Below are 21,321 nucleotides of genomic sequence, written 5' to 3'. Positions count from 1 at the left end.
TGCTTTAATCAAGAGTCTCTTAGTAGGACTGAGGCGTAATGTAGTGATGAACGGTTCTTTGGATCTATTTGAACTTTCCCATGCCACACTCCTCCTTTTTCCTTATTTGAATATTGATGCAGTTATCATGAAATCCAGTTAAGAACTTGAAGAATGCTGACTTGTGGGGAGTTCCAACATGAAAAAGATGAGAAGAGCTCTAGAGAAGCATAGACAGCTCTTTGCTGCAGTGACAGAAACAGACTTGGTAGGAACAAGTAGTACTTGAGCATTCTGTCCAGGAGGGTGTCATGGAGGAGTGTCTGATAGCAGACAGACATTCTTTGAAACAAATGCCTTTAGCAATATTCTTTCTGCCACTACTGGTTTTGAATGCATCCTTCCTTATCCAATTGTTACTCCTTTACCCACTGATTATCTCAACACATTTCAAATATTGCCTCTCTTCATTATCTTCACTTGGATGAAAATTGCTAAGACAATTCCCACATACACATTAACAATCTGAAGATAAAGGGTAAATAAAAACAGGAAGCTAGTGGAGTTGATACTTCTTGCAAATGATACCATTAGAAATGAAGATTTGAGATTGTTCCTGCTCAAACATAATGGAAATTAACAGCCCTTTCAAAACATTTAACTATGAAAGTGAGGAATGTAATTGTTTAACTTGCTTTGTAAAGCAGTGTTTCACTTGCTACAAGAAATTAGTAGCAATGGTCCTAAAGCCTTCTCAATTTATTGACTGATGATTGCATTCCACAAAGATACTTTCCTAAAATGACTTTGATGCCCTTCCTTTCTTCTAGTTTTCTTTGAAATTCAAATATCAAAAAAGTAAAACTCTTGATCTGGGGATGTAGCTCAGTGGAAGAGTGCTTACCTAGCATGAGAAAGAACCTGGGTTCAATTCTCAGCACCACAAAAAGTTTTAATTTCCTTTTTTAATTTTAAAATGTTTTAAAAAACATGATAGGAATTAATCTATGGGTTAATGGACAATCACAGTAGTAGTCACTCTTAGCTCCAAAAGAATATTCAGACTGAGTATGTGTATGTATATGTGTGTATGTGTGAATGTGTGTGAGAAAGAGAGACGCTTTGTTAAAAATTATTTTTCATTTAATTTTAACTTATTCATATAAATATCTAAATATTGAATAACATATAAATGATCTCCACCAAAGTCTTCATAGCTAATGTTTGGAAGCTTTGAATTCTAATGGTTTCAAAATCAGAAACTTCCAAAATAACCAGGGGGTGACAAGCAACTTGTGAAGGTTGATACATTGGAAGCCGCTTTATTGTAGGACAGCAGAGGTATTTATACCTAACTCATTATACACAGCTTGTTTCAATTAACATCATCTAGATACATCAATTAGTCATTAAGGAATCCTCATCATCTTAATAATTACGCACAGCTTAACTTAATTAACATCATCTAGATACAGCAGTCAGTCATTAAGGAATCTCCATCATCTTAAGGGCTCACTGGCGTTACTTAGCAAACCACTCCTCCTGGCAAAGTGCCAGGCACCATCTTGACTTGTCTGTGGCCCTCAACAACATAGAATTGCTTTGATTTCCTTTAATGGATAAGGAGGATGGATTCGTTTTGAAATCAATGTGAAATTGTGGTGGTGGGGTGGTGATGCTCAGAAGTTGTTTTACTGAAGAAGAAATCCGTGTTGAGGAAAACTGCAAGAATTGCTCTCCCTGCTGACCTCTGAGTGTGTCTACTCATAATTCTGGAACTGAGTCCTGAGAGCCACCCAAACAAGGTAGCACTATTTACAGATGCTAAAGGCACCCCACCTTGCCCCTTCTTTGACTTTAGTTGTTCCATTTGCCTTCTCTGCTTGGTGTAAGCATGCAAAAATAAACAGTAACATGGAGAAATACACCAATTCCTTATGGATGGCCCTTTGAATTGGCATGTTTTGTTAAAGTAATTATAAAACCAAACTAAACTGTTTACTCAAGGTTCCCTGGAAAGTGCATTGCTATTACTGACAGCTGTGAAGTTTTAAAGTACTTATTTTGTGCCTCAAAATTTCAGCTTAAGAAAAATACAAGATCATTAGATTTCCCCAAGGTCTAATATAAAATTCTTGCATAAGGAAATAAGAGAATTTGTGATAAAGTTCAATAAAGGTATCCTCTAGGAAACTGAGCCTGGGGATGGGTTTGTATTGCCTTTTTTTTTTTTCATTATTAAGTGAACAGGTGGAAATTGGTTATACACCATCAATAACAAAGTGATTTAAAATTAAACGTCTACCCTAAACTGGAGTAGCTTGGCTAGCAAAGATCTGTATGCAACAATGACACAGCAAACACTTGTGAAGATAGGAGCAGCTCTAGTGTCCTGCCCCGGGGAAAAAGGTAACTAGCTAGGCTATCCTGACCCACTAATATGGAGATGGGGGTCACTCCACATGCATCTCCCTGGAGAAGTGAAGCACAAAGGCAGTCCTGGCATGAAGCATGCTACTTAGAACAGGGATCTGAGAAGCACACATGGAAGCTTATTTTCAGAATAATGATAAAATCTAAGTTGATGAGACCACCCAGAAAGAAGGAATATTGCATATCCAAACTTCCATATTTACTTAAAAATAGTCTCCAAAAATGAATAATTGTAAGCAGAAGAGTGAGAACTCAGAAGAATATAAATTTGGGACTAATAATTGAAAGAAAAAAGAAAACTAAAGGACTAAAGTAGAGTTATAAAGTGAAATAACTTTATAATAACTATATAAAGTAGAGTTATATAGTGAAATAACTTCCTCTCCACGTTCAAATGCTAATCTCAGAATGCGTCCCCCTCTGAACCTGTTACCTTACCTGGCAAAAGAGACTTTGGAGATGCAACTGAGTTTTGGGTCTCTAGATGGGGAGATTATCCTGGATGGTTTAGACAGACCCAGTGTAATCACAAGTGTCCTGAGATGGGGAAAGCAGAAGGTACTGGTGTCAGAAAGAGACATGACATAACAAAGACAAGTTGGGGTGATGCAGGAGGGGGTCAGCTTGTAGAAACTTGAAAAGACAAGGAAAGTTCCCTAGAGCTCCAACAAGGAGTGCAACCTGGATGGCACCTGCATTTCAGCTCCCTGTGGCCGAACTTCTAACCCCTAGAAATGTAAAATAATAAATGTGTGTAGTCTTAAGCCTTAGGTTTATGGTAATTTAAGCCACTAAGTGTAGCAGCAATAGAGAAACTAGTGCAGTTACCTGCAAAACAGCAATTTAATGTTGTTCAAGTCATTGGCAAAGATAAATACGCTTGTACCAAATGTTTGCATAACATAAGGTAAATTGGCGGGTTTGTGATTTATTTTACTTTTATATTAGCATCATTTTGAAGCCAAAAGGTATAAAAGAAGAAAACCTAGACATGAAACAGAAAAATAGGTCAAGAAAAGAGAAGAAATAAAGAGGCTTAAAAATCTGGAATTCCACATAATCTGAATATTTAAAGGAAGTTGAACAAAAATCAAAGATAATCAGCATATTCTATTATACTGGTATTTACCTAATTGATACCTAAAATAAATAAATAAATAAATACCTCAATTTTCAGAGTTGATAGAAAGTAAACATATTGAAATTTCATATTCATTATTACTTTTTAATAATATAAAATCTATATGTTTAATCAATGTATCTTTGCAATTAACACTTCAAGATAAATTGATCATGTAATCTAATAGGAAGGATCTATTTCAAAATTATAACAATGCCTGAGTGGCATAAATGATTCCTTTTTTTAATGTAAATTATATATATATATTTATATTATATATATATATATTTAATATATAATATAATATATATATATAATTATATATATATATTTATATTTTTATATGATAGCACAATGCGTTACAATTCTTAATACATGTATAGAGCACAATTTTTTCATATCTCTGGTTGTAAACATAGTATATTCACACCAATTTGTGTCTTCATACATATACTTTGGACCATTAAGTATTACTTTAAAAAAAATCTTCCAAATAAATATTTTCTAAATCATTGGAGAAACTTTTAAAAACACAACTCTGTATAGCAAAATGCAGTAAATAAAAACAACTGGAAAGGAAAAGCTAAAATGCACCTAAATGAGAGAAATTCTAAAATCGAACAAAACTGAATTTACCTATTTTTAAAAGGGACTTTTAGGTCTTGTTAAAAACAAAATTACCAATATAATTTTTAATACATTTTTAGTTGTTCATGGGCCTTTATTTTATTCATTTACTTATATGTGGTGTTAAGAATAGAACCCAGTGCCTCAGACATACTAGGAAAGTGCTCTCCCACTGAGCCACAACTCCAGCCCATCAATATAATTTTAAGGCAAAGAGAAAACATTATTAGGCAAGTGAAAATAGGCAAAGAAAATTTCAGATTAATAAAGTGACTAATTAATAATAAAAATACATACCTAAATATATGCATACAAAAATGAAATAGATGAATAGTTGATATTGATGATACTATGTAATAAAGATGCAAGTAATAAAGTATCAAATGTCAAAAATGTAGCACTTAAGAGTACAAAATATGTAAATAAGATAGTTTACCAAAAACAATCCAACAGGACAAGATTAATTTGAGAATGAATCCCTTGAATGCTTAGAACAAAATAGAAACATGAACATGAAAAATTATAGCCATTGACTTATGTCATTAAAATAAAAAGTACTCAGTGTGTTTTATAGCACACTAAACATAGTTGAAGACAAAATATAATAAACACAAAGATAGGTCTAAAGAAATGGTGCAGATCACAGCAAAGAATGACACAGGAATGTGGGGGAAAGGAGATATTAGAAAACAAAGGCATAACACAAAAGTATTTAATATGCATCATTCATAATTCCAAAAGAAAGCAGAGAACTTAGGAGAGAGGGTTTCTGAAGAGATAAGCAGTGAGAATTCTTCAAAATTGATGAAATTTGAATTGTTAGATTCAAGAGCAGTGTTCTACCTTTGATACTGGGTACTACCAAAAATAAAGACAAGGAAAAGAAAACATTTTAAAATGACCTTGACACCATATTACTTATTCAGCACACAATTAAAGTGATGAAAACTTACTAGCAACAATTATACCAGAGAACAATAAAATAGCTTCAAAGTACAGATAAAAATTAAAACCACCCTAGAGTTTTACATTCAACTAAAATAATTATTCAAGGAAAAAGAGACACAGAAACACATTTTACATTTAAAAAAATAATAAGTGTTTAACATAACCATGTTTTGGTAAAGAATGTTAAGTACCTTTTTTTAAAAAAAAAAGAAGAAGAAGAAGAAAACAGACTGAATATTAAAGAAAACCGTAAGCAGCCGGGCACAGTAGTGCATACCTATAATCCCAGCAGCTTGTGAGGCTGAGGCAGGAGGATCACAAATTCAAAGCCAGTCTTAGCAATTTAGTGAGGCCCTAAGCAACCTAGTGAGATCCTGTCTCAAAATTAAAAATTAAAAAAGCTAAGTGCCCTTGGCTTTTATCCTTGGTACAAAAATAAAAAGAAAGAAAGAAAATAGAAAGAAAGAAAGGAAGGAGGGAGGGATAGAGGAAGGGAGAGAGGGATAAAGAATGGAAAATGATAAGCAAAATAATGTCCCCTACAAGCACATCAAAAATTATAATATAAAAAACAATATTTGGAAGGGTAAAAAGAATGGATGCATATGAGTTGGTAAGAAGACCAGAGAGATTTGAGGGTTTTGTGCTGTTCTTGTGAAAAGTAGAAATATAATTCACTTTAGATTTTAAGATGAGAGGGAAGAGTTGAAATCATAACAACCTGCAGAATGCAGTGCAGAGCGTGTCATCCAGGAGAGGAGAAAAAAAAAGCAATGTGGGGAAGGAGAACTTTCAGCCTGTTCAAATGAGATCATCCAAAAAGAAAAATAACAATTTGTAACTAAAAAAAAATAAAATAAAAATTAAATAATAAAATGGTGGAAAAAAATCCTGTTATGATAAGACCATTAAATGGGTTAACGTTACTAGTTTAAGTACAGGTTATTGTTTGGGATTTCAAAGGCATGCATAACCATTGTGTTTATAATTGGCACACCTAAAATATTAATAGATGGGAAATTTGAACATAAAGGTAAGGGGGAAATATCAAACATCCCCCCCAAAAAGGAAATGTAGGGTTTTGTTGTTGTTGTTTTGTTTTGTAGTTTTTGTTTTTGTCTCTGGTACTGGGGACTGAATCCAGGGGAGTTTAACCACTGAACCACATCCCCAGACTTTTGCTGTTGTTATTGTTCTAATTAGTTATACATGGCGGTAGAATGCACTTTGACACTTCATATCTAAATGGAGTATAACTTCTCTTTCTTCTGGTTGTACATGATGCAAGATCACACCAGTGGTGTAGTATATTTTTATATAAGGCAATAAAGTTTGTTTCATTCTACTATCTTTCCTATCTCCATACCCCCTCCCTTCCCTTCACTCCCCTCTGCCTAATCCAAAGTTTATTTTTTATTTTGAGATAGGATCTTGATAAGTTGCTGAGTCTGGTTTCGAACTTGTTATCCTTCTGCCTCAGCCTTCTGAGCCACTGGGATCACAGGAGTGCTCCACCACTCCCAGCTAAATTTTTCATTAGTAATTTTCTTAAGACCAAAAACATCTTTAAGGATAGAGGATCATAACACAATGATAAAAGTATTATGTTACAGCAATATATACATTGTAGAAATATGTGGCAATTATTAACATAGGGCTTTTATTATACACATTTGTACTATTTAAGAAAACTTTGACAGTTATTTATAGATAAGCCAGCTAGCTCACTGTAATATCTGAATACTCTGATCATTTCAGAAAATATACACCTTAGCCATTAGAAAATACAGACCAAAGTCTCACTGCCAGATGTTATCAGATTATCATTTTTTATACCTAAAATTCATATTCTCTAAGTTTGTCTTTATACACACCTATAAATATGTTCATACATACATGAAACATATTTAATAAATAGATAAATATGTTTATTTGAAATAATATATGCTACATGCTACTTTTCAAACTTAGTTTTTTAATTGTTTTTCTTTTTGCTGATCATGAACTTACCTAATATTCTGATCACAATAGAATTTCCTCAGGTACCCCAAAATTATACTTAACAAATCATTTTTACAAACTGGAATGCAATCAAGGACAACACATTGCATGTAGTTTTTATAGCTCTCAAATCTCTTAATCTACCACAATCACTTTATCCTACTCTAACTTATTGGAAGGTCTAAATTTCTGTCCTCTAGAATGTCCTAGATTATCCAAACCTTTGGTTTGATTTAGTTATTTCTTGTGGTGTCATTTAAATTACTAGCCTGTTTAACTATTTAATTTCTATATTTTCATAAGTTGCAAATAATATAAAAATCCTAGTGTCATATTCAGAAATTTTAATACTCCTTTCTCCTTAGTTGGGGAAAAAATGAAAGGATACAGAAGATTAATCTGACATTTATATACACACAATTAAAACATCAAGTTTTTCTCAAGCATCCAAGGGATATTTTATGCTTGATTATAAATAAATGGGTTTTAAAGCTCTTGAATCACAGTAAACATATCTACTGATTGCAATATAATTAAACTACCAACCAATAGTAATATGATAGTCAATATGTTTGAAATTGTAAAAACATATTTGCAAGTAACAGACTGGTCCAAGAAAAAAATCATATTACATCTAGAGTAGAATTCTAGAGTCCAGTATATAGGCAGCCTGGTTTACTGTTTTACCTATTAGATTAAAAATACTGGGTGTTTTATAAAATGGACTGTTATTTTTAACAAATACAGAAGTTGTATTTGTTGGTATAATTTTGGTAAAATTCTATGTGAAAGCCAAAGACAAACCCTCGAAATAAATCAAAGTAAAAATTCAGAATTAGGGAAGGGAGTGGGGATTACACCAGTCACCAAAATAATATTTTCTTCTGTCAACTTAGCTTGATGTCAATATGGGATTTGGTGTGTAAACACCATGTCTTAAAAGAATTTTTTTTTCTTGTAGACCTTTGGTAACAGCCATTTGTGACAATATGGGCTGCTCCTTGACAAGCTTGGGGAATCAATGGTACAGCAACTATGCCATCATATCATTGAAGAACTCAGCCCCTTAGTGGGATTTAATGGATTTCAACTTATACAAGGAAAATAGGAGGCAATGCCCTAACTAATTTTTAGAAGCAATTTTAAATCTGCTTCAATTCTTGGGCAAATGGCGTTTAGGATCTCTGAACTATAATGAACAAAGGATGGTACAGATTTGTACAAATGTTCAAAGTTTCAAGTACTTTGCTTGGCCACGGGAAACTTTCTGTTTGTTCATAGAATGTCCCTTATGACTTGCTTGGGTGAACCGATCACTTCTTATGTAATTAAAAACAGTTATATATAATGCGTGTGTGTGTGTGTGTGTGTGTGTGTGTGTGTGTGTGTGTTCTGAAGTCCTAATGACTAGACTTGAATACTGATCTACTCACTGTGTGATGTTGGGGAAGTGACTTTACCTCAACCCTGAGGAATAGCAAGAGTAGAGCCAGCTTAGTGATTTCTCCTAAGAATTGACTGTGAGAGTGGCAACAGGGCACTTAGCAGTTCTGTTTTTGTTGCAGGTTTTGACAAATTAGATCTCACACTTTGACTGCAGTTCTCTCTGAGAGCTATATAAAATACTCAGAGTCTGAGAACAGTACGAAAGGAAACACTTTTACTGTTGGACTCATGACGCTTCTCCTTGTTCATGACCATACAGGGAATAGATGTTTTCATTTCTGATACAAATGAGGGCATGTATTTAGTACATCTTAAAAGTTCATCATCTAATTAAGGAATAATTGTGAAGGATATCTCATAATTCTATCCATAGATGCAAGAGGGCATGTTGAAAAATTAGTCATCATCAATTTTTTAAAAAAATTCATATTAATATAGGAATATAAATGAGTTTTCAAAATGTTAACAGTTTTTTTCAAGAAATTAAGAGCAATTATTATGTTAAATAGTGAAATACTAAATGCATTTTATTTTGGATTCAAACAGGCCTGAGAAGATTCCTACCATTTCTGTTATTCATAAGAGCATAGTAGTTTTGGTTAAAAAAAAAAGAAACAAATAAATCACAGTATTGTATTATAAAAGGAAAGAAATATTATTTTACACATGATATGGTAGCATATGCAGAAATTCCAAGAACTACAAAACTACTAGAACTTATTAAAAATTTAATAATGTCATAATCTTCAAGATACATATACAAAAGTGTTGCTTTTTATAGTAATAATATTTTAATCATCAAAAAAGAACTGCACTTATAGGCAATATAAAATATAATAGCTGAGACCAAACTGAACAAGATATAAACAAATGTATATGAAGAAAAACATTACATTTTATTTAAAAAATATGAAATAAATTGTGAACAAATAGATACCTATGTTTGTTGCTGGATGGTAAATGTGAACATCATGTCAATGTGAGTTCTTCTAAAAGTAATGATTAGCTGAATATAATTTCAATCAGAGGCAACTTCATAAGAAAGAATAATGTAGAAGAATTCCAAGAAATTTTTAAAAAGTATAATTAACATTTTCTATAAAGCCTGATAGAAAATCAATGTAGTACTGTCTGGCAGAGGAATACATAATTAAATCAGTATAACCGAACATAGAAGGCAGAAACTTAGTATATTTGAAAAATAAATAGAAAAACAAGTTGACCACTTAGCAGATTTTTCATTAAAGGGGGTTGTGGCTATGGCCAGCAGCTTTGTTAAAATGCAAAATGCTGTTATTGTTTTGTTTTGTTTTTTCCTCTTACATCAAACAAGTTGATAACTGTTGGTTCCAGTGATGGATTTGGAAGGCCAATGAGGATCAAGTGACTCCTTCTTATGTAATTAAAATATAGAAAGGCCATCAGGGGCTGTAAAGAATTTTTTCATTGCTTCTTTCTTTCGGTATTTTCAAATACAACAGAGATGTAGGGCTTGGACCTAAAACCTCTCATACAGTTGGAAGCTGGAGCTGATCTCTCAGGTGCACTTTCTCTTTCACTGATTGTGTTTTCCACTTTGGGATGGTTCCAGTATCCACAGGCCACCCAAGCTGGAAGCCACCTTGCCGTTCTCCTTCTCCAGTTCACACTTGCCAGTACCCATGCAATCATCCACCGAGGTCTGTGATTCTGCCTCATTCTTGGGTATGGAATCCATCCTTTCTGCTCCAAGCCCACCACCATGCCTCCTATCAGGCTGCCTTCACTTGTCACCTGAAAGTACCTTTGTGCCTATTTTCTTGGTACTGGTTTTCTCCCCTGCTCTCTAGACTCCATACTGTTCCAACGTGACTTTTCATAGCCAGATCTGCTGATGTCCTTTCACTGCTCAAACTGTTCTCCATCTGGCCATGTCGCAGCATCAAGTCTGCTGCTTCCTCACGTCTGCCTGTCTGCAGTACCACCCAGGTGCCCTTCCTCAGCTGCGTTGAGTCTCAAGTTTTTGGATTCCTTGTGCACTCTACCAGAGTCTCCATGTCTTCTCACATATTTCAAACCTACTTTTCCTTTAAAACTCAATGATGTTTTATTTCTAGAAGCTTTTTCTCATCTGAGTTTCATTCAGATATCTTTCATCTAAGTCCTCATAGTCCTTTTGGAACATGTCATCATAACATCCATCACACTTCTCAGTAGACTAGTGGCAAAGACCATGTTCATCTTGAAGTCCTCAGTACTTTGCAGTTTCTGCTACATAGTAGATGCTCAATTACTAGTAAGTGCAGGGTGATCACGTAGATGTTGATAGCTGGATATTTGTGTGAAATGCATACAACACATGCAGTTTGATTCTCCATTGATTTCCATTCTGAGTGTCAAAAAGAGATCATAGATAAATGATGACAAGACATATTCATGGCCCTGTGTTATAATTTTTTTCTTAAATATATGAATGCATCCCCTTTTCCTTAGGTTAGAAATTAAAAATAAAGTCCTAGTTTTCTAGGAAATATCTTGATTCTGTATTTTATTTAAAGTGGTGCTTTTGTTTGTTCTAGAGCAAATTAAACTAATATGTATGTTGTTTTGAGAATTGAGGTTTGAATACACTTGGAGGAGGATAAGCCTGAAGAACTCATTTAATACATTATTTGACAAAGACTAAGACTCCCACACCCCCAATTTAGTATTGGGTCTGTAGTTGAATTACTAAAGATCTGGAATTTTTTGAATATAAAGTAGTTAATCAAATGCATCATGAAAGAAACAGATTCGAGCGAGTTTTATGATATCCAGATCTGTTGTCACTGGACCCTAAAATAAGACAAGCCTCTCTGACCCTGATAGGCTTCTGTTTGCACAGCAGCTTCTAGAAAGCCACACCATGCGTGTTTGTTTTAACAGGTTTAGGTCCTTCCACTACTTTAAGAACTCAGGAGGTTCTGAGATCCATTCACACTTCATTGCATGTTTTAATGAATTCTGATTAATATGCCAACCTGCTACCCTACAGGTATTTTAACTTTCTAGAGGTTCCTGTCAAATCAAGAACCGTGTTCCTCCTATGTCAAGGAGGGGGCTGAATTTACCCTGTTAAACATCTGGAATTTGGATTCTGTAGTTTCTCTAAGGAGAAAAATCACAGAAAGCAAGAATCTTGACTTTTTGGAATTAAACTTGGGGCAGTCCATTAAGGGTCTCTTCCCTAAAGTACATCAAGGGTCTCTTACCTGGCTTTTTCTTTTTTATCCCAATGAGTCACCATCAGTGTGAACCACAGCCATTATGTAGATGTGGATTCCACAGAATGATTTCAAGATGAGGTCTGATTGTTTACTGGCCCCAAGGAAACAACTGGATGTCAGCATCTTCTGTTATCACTGGGAGTCGTATGTCATGGGCAGAAATTGGAGGACATGGGAGAAAAGAGATTCCTTATCCCTAGATGTACTAGTTTGATTGACTTAGATCTAGGAGACACATTTTTGCAGAATTGTTACTCATTGCCGTATTAAAGGAGTAAACTTGTCAAAACTCCTGTTAAACTATTGACTACCCTTCCAGTCCCCTTGAATTCCTAGGTGTTTTTTTTTTTTTCAATTTTAGAAGCAATGATAAAGTAAAATTAGGCAAATGGAAGTAGCTAAAAGTAAAGTGAAAAAAAATTAAATATCACTTATTAACCTAAAATAGTTCAGATTGAAGGAAAACATATATTAAAAGTAAATAAAAGAAGATAAAATTAATGATGAAAAGTAAAAACTTAATTCATATAAAATTTATAGAATATCTGCGAGTGCAGACTCCACTAGAAATGAAATAACATCCATTAAAAATGCTGTGTGTGACCATGTATACTAGGTATCATAAATTGTAACTGTTGCTATTACTAAGAACAGGAATGAAAACTTAGGATTCACAGTGTCTAATGGTGAAAACAAATAAGAAAACGTTAGTAAGAAGAAATAGAAAGACATTTTAAAGTTCAATATCAAAATGAATAATGAAGATTAAGGAGTGGGTTTGTCCATAGAGGAGGAAGATGAGGAAATTTTAAAAACAGTGGAGCTGATTTGTATCATGATCACAATGGGGGTATGTGCCTGTGTACCTCTGAGTGAATTTAGCTGCATTTAAATTTTCAAAGATATTGAAATGTTAATACTAAGAAAATGGTAGGAATAGAATGGTTCATAAATGCAAGGTAGAGTTTGCTAGTGAATAGAAAGGGTCATCCACTACGATAAGTAAACAAATGGCAAGATTTATGGAGTTAGCAGCCTAAATAGCTGATGCCCACTGGTGAGAACAGATCCTGTCAAAAGGAATGGGCACATTGGTACCAGAACTGCCCTCACAAACAGAGTCTGAGTGTATCAATTGCCTTATGTGATTGGCTGCTGGAGACCAGAATAAAACTCTAACAAAATGACCCACAAAATGCAGTAACTAAGTGGAGAGCAAATATGTGAGTGTTTTTCAAAAAAACCTACATCCTGCCACCACTTGGCAGTGCCATGCCTCACAGATGGTACATGGCACTTTGTTTTCATTAGCAAGAGCCAACAGAGTCCAATCTTTTTAACCACCAGGAGGGAAAAATAAACTTCCCTAACTATGTATTTATCTTGTTTCATTCCTAAATTGTTCCTTCCCTCCTTTAAATTTTTTACTTTAATGGATACAGTTGTACAAAGTTTTATTAAGTACATGTGCATATGTATACATGTACATAGAGTAATATATGTGTATATAAACATATGTAATTGTAAGTATTACATGCATGTACGTATATAATGACATATATTATATAATTATACATATAAAATGACAGCTATCCATAATGACAATAGTGTTGAACCTTATAAAACATATAGACTTTATTCCCATATTTTTGAGCATTTTATAGGTACTGGTGTTAGAAAGAGTGATGAAATAACCACAATACATCCTGTAAAAAGCAAAACAGGGCAGCAGTTCAGGAGTGATGAGGCCAGGGTTTTAATTTTAAATAGGGTAATCAGGAGAGGCTGTGATGGAAAATTAAATAACGAAAACCTAGAGGAGTAAGAGTGGTAACTGTAGCTGGAGGAGAGGTTGCCAGGCAGGAGGCCCAGTAAGTGCAGATGCCCGGTGGCCAGCATAAGCTTGCCATTTTTGAAGAACAGTGAAGTGTTTGGTGAGGAGCAGAGGGCTGGAGTGAGGCAATGAAAGGAAGGGAAATAGGAGGGTCGGAGAGGGAAGTGAGCAGAGGCCTGGATCACAGGTGGCCTTTCAGGCCATTGTAAAGAACCTGTCCTTACAACATGGGGACACGTTGAGGGTTTCTAAACAGAGCCATAGCATGTTATTTGTATTTTGTTGATTTGCACACATGGATTAACTGGGTTTGTATGCATTTATTTTAAATGCCATCCAGAAGCTGGTGGCTTCCACATCTGTATTTCTAAGCATGATCTTTTCACCAAGCCCCAGGCTTACATATCCCACTCCCTGCCTGATGTCACCAACTGCACATGACCCAGAAAAACTTGTCTGTTCTCCTCATCAAGATGAGGATGCTCCAGTTGCCCAAGGCAGAGGCCTACAAATTGTGACTGGGTCTCCTTTTTCCATGCTGCTCACAGTCTACACCCCCAAAGTCCTATCTGTCCACTTTACCTCATCTTCCCACAGCCACCCAGGCAAGTTCAACTGCACTATCCACAAATGTTCACCAGATATTATTCTAAGTACAATGAGAAGATCTTGGGTGATCTTTCCTGACCAGGGTTGGGGAGTAAGATGGGATCTCATAATGCTTTCAACCCATCTCTCTAACTTAAGCCTTCATACTTTCCTTGGCTTGACTTGCTCATAGTAACTTGGTTACTGACTTTTCACTCTCTTTCTCCCACAGTCCCTTCCCTGATAGATTTTTTAAATTGTGTTAATGAAGACAACATAATTCACCATCTTAATCATTTTTAGCTGTATGTAAATAATCATTTATTCCTGTGGCATTAAGTGCAATCACATTGTTATTCGACCATCACCATCATCCATCCCCAGAACTCTCCATCTGGCACAGCTGAAATGTTGCACCCATTAAACAATCACTTCCCATTGCCTCCCCACCCCCAGCCCTTGGCACCCACCATTCTACTGAGTGTCTTTGTGAATTCAACAACTCAGGTGCATTATATAAGTATAATCATAGAGCTTTTGTCCTTCTGTCTCTGCTTCATTTCAGTTAACATCCTTAAGACTCACCCATATTTCAGCATGTGTCAAAAATCTATTCCTCTTCAAGACTGAATGGTAACCAATTGTATGAAAAGGCTGCAGTGTTTTGTTTTGTTTTGTTGTTGTTGTTGTTTTATGGACACTTGGGTTATTTTTCACCTTTTGGCAATTGTAAAAGGTGCTGCTATGAATGTGGTTTTGCAATTAGTTGTTTGAGTTTTTGCTTTCAGTTTCTTTGTGTATATATTCAGAAGGAGAATTGTAAGATCCTATGGTGATTCTGTTTTAGATTTTTTTGAGGAGACTACTCTTCATAGGAGCAGCACCCTTTTACATCCCCAGCAGCTGACTCTGGACTGTTTCTGTTTTCCTTTGTACCTTCTATGTCCCAGGCATTGTGACCTTCACTGATTTCTGAAAACACCAAAGTCGTTCTTAGGATAGGGCCTATACATAAGCTGTTCCCTTTGCTTTAAATCTGCCCACCATATTTATAAGGCTGACTCTATCTGTTCATTAGCCTTGAACTCTACCAGGGGACCTTCCTTGCTTACTCAATTATTGTCTTTTCAGCATATCTTATCAAGAGCTCATCTTATTTATTTATTTATTTGTTTGTTTGTTTGTTTATTTATTTTTGTCTTCCTTCCCTCAACATCCAGAACTATGACTCATGTATTAGAGGTGCACAGTAATTGTTGAAATGTCACAAGGATAAATCTAATGAATTTGCTAGAGTACTACATCTGAAAATTAATCACTAGTAGAAACCTGCAATCATCACTCAAAGAAAAGCATATGTCCTTTAAAATCAAAATAAGCCAAAGAGAGATTCTATAATTCCATTGCATAATCACAGCTGTCAGCTGACTTCGTTATCTTGATCATTCAGACTACACTAAAAATTTGGTGCATCATTAACTTGGGTATTTCAGGCAAAATGTGCTTATGTTTGGTTTCAAATTATCTCAATAATTACCCTAATACTCCTCTATTTTATGTATGTAATCATTGTGCTAGAAATACTTGTAAAATCTTTCATGTAATTCTGAGTAGCAAATTCAAGTTTCAGATCCCAAATAAGGAGTACTCATGTCACTAACCATCCACAGGAAAATGTCTAAATTGATATTTTATAGTTCATTTTAGTAATAATCACTTTCATAACCTATAAGATCATCTGTATCACAGAAAATTCACTCAGATAGCATAATTTTTTTTTATTTCTATATTTATATTGAGAACTCAGTAGGTAGGCATGAAGGGGCTGTTCTGGATTATGGGCCATCTCATGGCCTAGTTATTGATATAATGAGGCCATATATTATGGATGGCTTAGTTCTAATGTTGACTCAATGGTTACTGTTCTCCTGGCCCTGTGACTTCATTGAGTGATAAGAGCCCATAAAATATTCAGATATAAGGACAACATATATTCTTATGTTCTATCATTCTTGTTTTAATTTGTTAAACTGGTTTTGATATTTGCATCTAGGGTTAAAACCATTTTTATGCATCAAAGAATATAGCAATAGCTCCTGTTCAAGAGCCTCTTGTTTTACTCATTTCCACGCTTTGCTTAGAATTCCAATGGATGCAATTCTGTGGATACTAACTTAGGTAACCTACAGAACTATTCTGTGGTTTGCAGAAATAAGGAGAAATGCTCATTGTTCAGAAACCATTTTTAATAGTTTCTTTTATTCCAAAAAAATGTTGAACATTGTCATTCAAACATTACACCTTCTTATTATTTTAGGAAGCTATAAATGCTCACAATCTGAGTAACATTTGGTTTATTTTCTTAAGATTAAGCAGATTATCTTGTTGTTCCAAAGGTTATTGCAAAACTTCGAATATGTTAAACAGAATTGATTGTAAAGCCCATTACATTTCAAGGACGCTGGAGAGACTGTGGAAATAGGGTTGGGAAGTATTAATCCATCCCTTTCATCTCTTTTATTACTTTTACTTAGGGTTTATAGTGGGAAATACTTCACAAACATTGTGTTGCTGCCATAAAGGTTTATACCCATGTTTGGAGACATAATTTTTTATGATGCCCTTGCATATTATATCACAGGCTTCTTTAGGGCAAATAATAGCTTATCCTTTCCTGCTCACAAAGGGGCATCAAAGGAAAACAGAACCACCTTTAGAAAATTCTTTTGGCATAATAGCTTTAGAATATTTTGAAATACTGTTGTTACCCACTTTAAAAACTTTAACAAAACACATTTTTTTCTTTCACCCCATAATCTGGAAGCCTGCATGTTGAATATGGATAAAGTTGGTGGAGGGAATTGTGTCAGCATATGCTACTATATCAGGAGAAAAATGTGCTGTAATATTCCCCTTAGTCATCAAGTTCCTTCACATAATTTACCATATGTTAACTTCAGAAATTTTTGGTTGGGAAAGAAATAATGAATATAATAATTTGAATAAGATTCAAATTACTTATGTTTTTGAGTATCTATTAATTACCAGGAACTACATTAATCACTTCTAGGACCATTGAAGTTGGGGTGGCCTTATTCTTTTTTCCTACAAGACTTTTCTGACTTTCGAAGAGTCAGTTAAGTATCCCTTATGCCTATCAAATTATTTCTCAGAGTCTAATGATACCTTCTTACTTGCCAATATTTCCCACTTGAATAGAAACTGTAATAGTGCCTGCCGGGTTCCCTTTCCTCAGTGTCCTCAATATCATGAGTACCTACCTTAGCCCAGAGAGAGAAGATGCTATATAAATGCTTATTAATGGAATAATGATCAGTGTTGAGAAAATATATCATACATTTAGGACATGATCACAGAGAAGAATGACAAGGTAAAAGTCAGAATGTCAATTTAATATTAATATTATTAATATTCAACCTTTAACCCCTTTAAAGAAAATGTGTATTAGGCTGGTATGTACATTTTGTTCCTAGTAGCTATCTTCAGTTGAGAATTTAGGAACTATTCATAATCAGAGTGTTTGGGGCATTATCTCAATACATCTTTCCAGCACCGTATGAAATAACCAACTTGATCTACATTCTCCACCTGAGGAACTGAGCCTTAGAGAGGACAAGAAAGGTCTCACACTCTCATAGCTTGTGTCTAATCAGACTTTGACTTTGCTTTTCATTACATCCTGAGCTTGAGCTTGGAGTCAATCACTGTGTTGGGATGCCAGCCTAATTTGAAGGGAAACTCAGAGCAACTGAATAATTTCATGAGGACACACAGCTAATAAATGATAGATTATGGTATTAAACTAAATTTTCTCCGTTTCAAAGCCTGGGTGGTTGTGATCCAAGCCACAGTCTTCTTTCTTTTAATAACAATACATTTTTCACAGATGTTGTCAACACCAAGTCAAATATCATCCTAATCATGCTGAACAGATCATGGCCCTAAACTGTTTCAACTCACAATTTCTTAAGAAAGAAAGAGTACATTTATTTTTTGTTTTTAGTTAAATCAGAGTAAATATTGGGCCAGACAATTTTTCATATTTCATTTTCCTTTTCATAATTCTTACGTATGCCTTGATTCCACTCTTTATTAATGATACCTAAGAAAGAAATGAACCAAGAGAAGAAACTTCTAGAATAAAGATACATGATGCTGCAGTGTCTGCGAAAGGAACACAGTATCCTCTTATGGCTAAAAATTTTGGTGACAGTCAAATTACAGGTGGAAATGTAGCACATGCTGAAAAACAGGAGGGCCTTGGGCAGGAAGGGATGCATTACTTGAAAACCTAGGCAAGATGATATGGTCCTGCATAAACGGGAAGTTTTGCCATGCTACAGGCTGTATTCTGAGATGTGCTAACGAGGCCTCATTTTGAACCCTAGAGTCTCAAGTCCCTGACCAGCCAAGCTCACTCCATGTGAGGCCCCAGACCAACTGCATCATCATGAGTTGGACCCCTCCATTGAACCCGAACATTGTGGTGCGGGGTTACATTATCGGGTATGGCGTCGGGAGTCCTTATGCGGAGACGGTGCGGGTGGACAGCAAGCAACGATACTATTCGATTGAGCGGTTAGGTAAGTAACTGTGGTTTTCATTCTACTAAGGAAAATGATTTATTTTAAATTGTTTTATTTATTGGAAAATTGCTCTTTGGAATTATAACTTCAACATGTAGCAGTTAGGAGATGTTTAAACAACTCTTTCTCTTTCTCTACACACACACACACACACACACACACACAAACTCTTTCACAACCTTTCTGGAGTTTTAATTTGGGGAAATTGATCTAGAGAGATCTGTAATGGTGGGTGCCTTGTTGCCTACCCTTGCATACATATCAGGATGCACAAAGTGATTTGGATAATTTTCCTTTATCCAAAGGTCAGTGGGGACTTCTAATCTTAATAGGTCTTATAAAAAAATCAAAAATTTATCTTTATTGTTCTTACTAGGAAGATTTCTGTCAAGTTTTCTTTAGCCTGGCATTATCTAATCACAGTACTTTCTTTTCCCTTAGCATTCATAGATAAAGCTTTGAGGCTGACATTCTAACTATAAAACAACAAGATGAGAAAAGAAATTTTTATTCGAGACAGTCAATTGGAATTATCAAAACCCTGTACATGTATTTCTGTTTCCTCCCCAGTTCAGATTCTCTTACTGCAGTCAATCCTGCCTTCTTTTTTGAAAAGTGGAATATAATGCTTCCCCTCTGATATTTCTGTATTCATGGAAAATTCGTTCTTTCAGAGAGGTCTATTGTGTGTGTAATCCTTAAAACTGATTTAGATCAGATTTTCTATAGTGCTGTAAGAGACTATATCATTAGCAAAGGGACATAAAAGAAAAATACTTAATATATCAGGATGCCAATAAGTTAAATAATTCTTACAATGTCAAAGGCAAGTTGATTCTACCTGTTGATTTAATGCCATATTATCAACAATGAATTACATTGACCCCACTGGAAATGCAACCTGATCAGGGGTGGGGGTGCTACTTATTTGCAGTGTGTCTCACAAACAGAACATTTGTGATGAGAAGCCCAATTTGAATTTGAATAGCTAAAATGCAGTCACAAGAAAAGATTTTCCCTTTGCCAGAGGAAAATTGCACTGACCCATTCTGTCTGTAATTGCTTCAAGCACTAATAAGAGAAGCACCTACTGAAACTCTCCACAATTTCAGTTAGGTTGGCATTTAGAAATAATATTCCCTCAGTCAATCCTGGAGTGCGAATGTAAGGGCAATCACAAAGCTCATATTTTATAGCCATCAAACCTATGTCAGGGGACTCTCACTTATCTATTATTCACAATACACCATCTCTGACAGTTCATCTTGATGCCACTCACCAGACAGAAAAGAGAGGTTACCCTGGCAGTGCATGGGCTCCCGGCAATGAGCATGAGTGTGGTGCAAATTCAGAAGGAATTCGTGAGGGAAAATGGAATCATTTCACCATGTCCTGTTGATAAGGATGCTTTTTGTTAAAAAGAAAGTCTATGGAGTCTCCAAATTTTGCAAGGTTTAAAAGTCAGTGAGATGAACCTCAGCAAAATTCCCCAAGTGCTTAACAAGAAAAAAAAAAGAAAAGACCCCCCCATTGTAATGTGTGTTAAGGAAGAGCCTGGGAGGGTGGCTCTGTGGCACTGTTTGCCTAATAGGTGTGAGGGCCTGGGTTCACTCCCCCAGCAACGGAAGGAAAAGGCAAATAGGACTCCAAAGGCAAATACAAAGATATGGTAAAACCTAAATCATCATTAATCATGCATTTGTACTTAAAATCCTATCTAGAAAGAAAAAATCTATATAATGCCTACACAACTTTATTTTAGTACTACCAGTTGATATGCTTTTAACAAAGTCCCAAATCTTCAAACAAAATATGAAAGAAAATGATTAGTGTGCTGTTATTGTTCATTGTTTAAGTATCCTAAGGTTATGAAAACAAATGTTTTGTTTTTCTATTTAGCCAGTATATTTGTGAGACATAAGGTCTCATTTTTATAAAAATAAAAGATGTATTCTAGTCCACATTCAAACTCTGCAAAGAAAACACTGTTTTGTTTATTCTGTTGATCATTAAAATAGGCATAACACTTTTTATAGCATCTTTGTGAAAAGATACTGTAAAATAAAAATACATGTATTTTTTAATATTTAAACTTTGAGAAGTCCAAAGTTGTGTAGGCATTATATATAAGAATTTTTTTTTTGTTTTAAGTACTGCACAACAGTTGTACAATTAAAACTGAATTAAGGAAAATTAAAATTGACCAAAGTATAAGGTCAGTTTCTTACCTTCAAGTATTATAATTGCATTTGAGATTATGCAGAACAATTTGTTTTAAAATTAACCCACAAACCACCTCTTCTTTTGGATGAAAGACCAGAATCTCTAAATAGCATTTTGTTTATCAGGAATAATAATTCACTGTTTATATGGAAGACAAGTTACCTACTTCTGGTCTGGAAATGCAAGACCATTTTTAACAATAATATCACCTGATTTTAAAAAGATTTAGTATTGATACAGAGCTTAATTAACCAATGTTTCTACTATTAT

At 34.8% G+C, this 21,321-nt stretch overlaps 1 protein-coding gene across 1 annotated transcript in view; it reads left to right on the top strand.

Annotated features, from left to right (window-relative positions):
* Dcc (DCC netrin 1 receptor) overlaps nucleotides 1-21,321 on the top strand; it is a 1,056,042-nt gene that overhangs the window by 873,115 nt on the left and 161,606 nt on the right. The window contains exon 15 of the mRNA XM_077792339.1: nucleotides 18,631-18,825. Within this exon, the coding sequence (XP_077648465.1) occupies nucleotides 18,631-18,825 (195 nt within the window). The remainder of the gene's footprint in view (nucleotides 1-18,630; nucleotides 18,826-21,321) is intronic.

Source organism: Urocitellus parryii, chromosome 13 (genome assembly GCF_045843805.1).
Source record: "Urocitellus parryii isolate mUroPar1 chromosome 13, mUroPar1.hap1, whole genome shotgun sequence".
In the NCBI taxonomy this organism is placed as follows: Eukaryota; Metazoa; Chordata; class Mammalia; order Rodentia; family Sciuridae; genus Urocitellus; species Urocitellus parryii.
The sequence above is the reverse complement of the archived record's forward strand: the minus strand, read 5'-3'. Positions and strand labels throughout refer to the sequence as shown.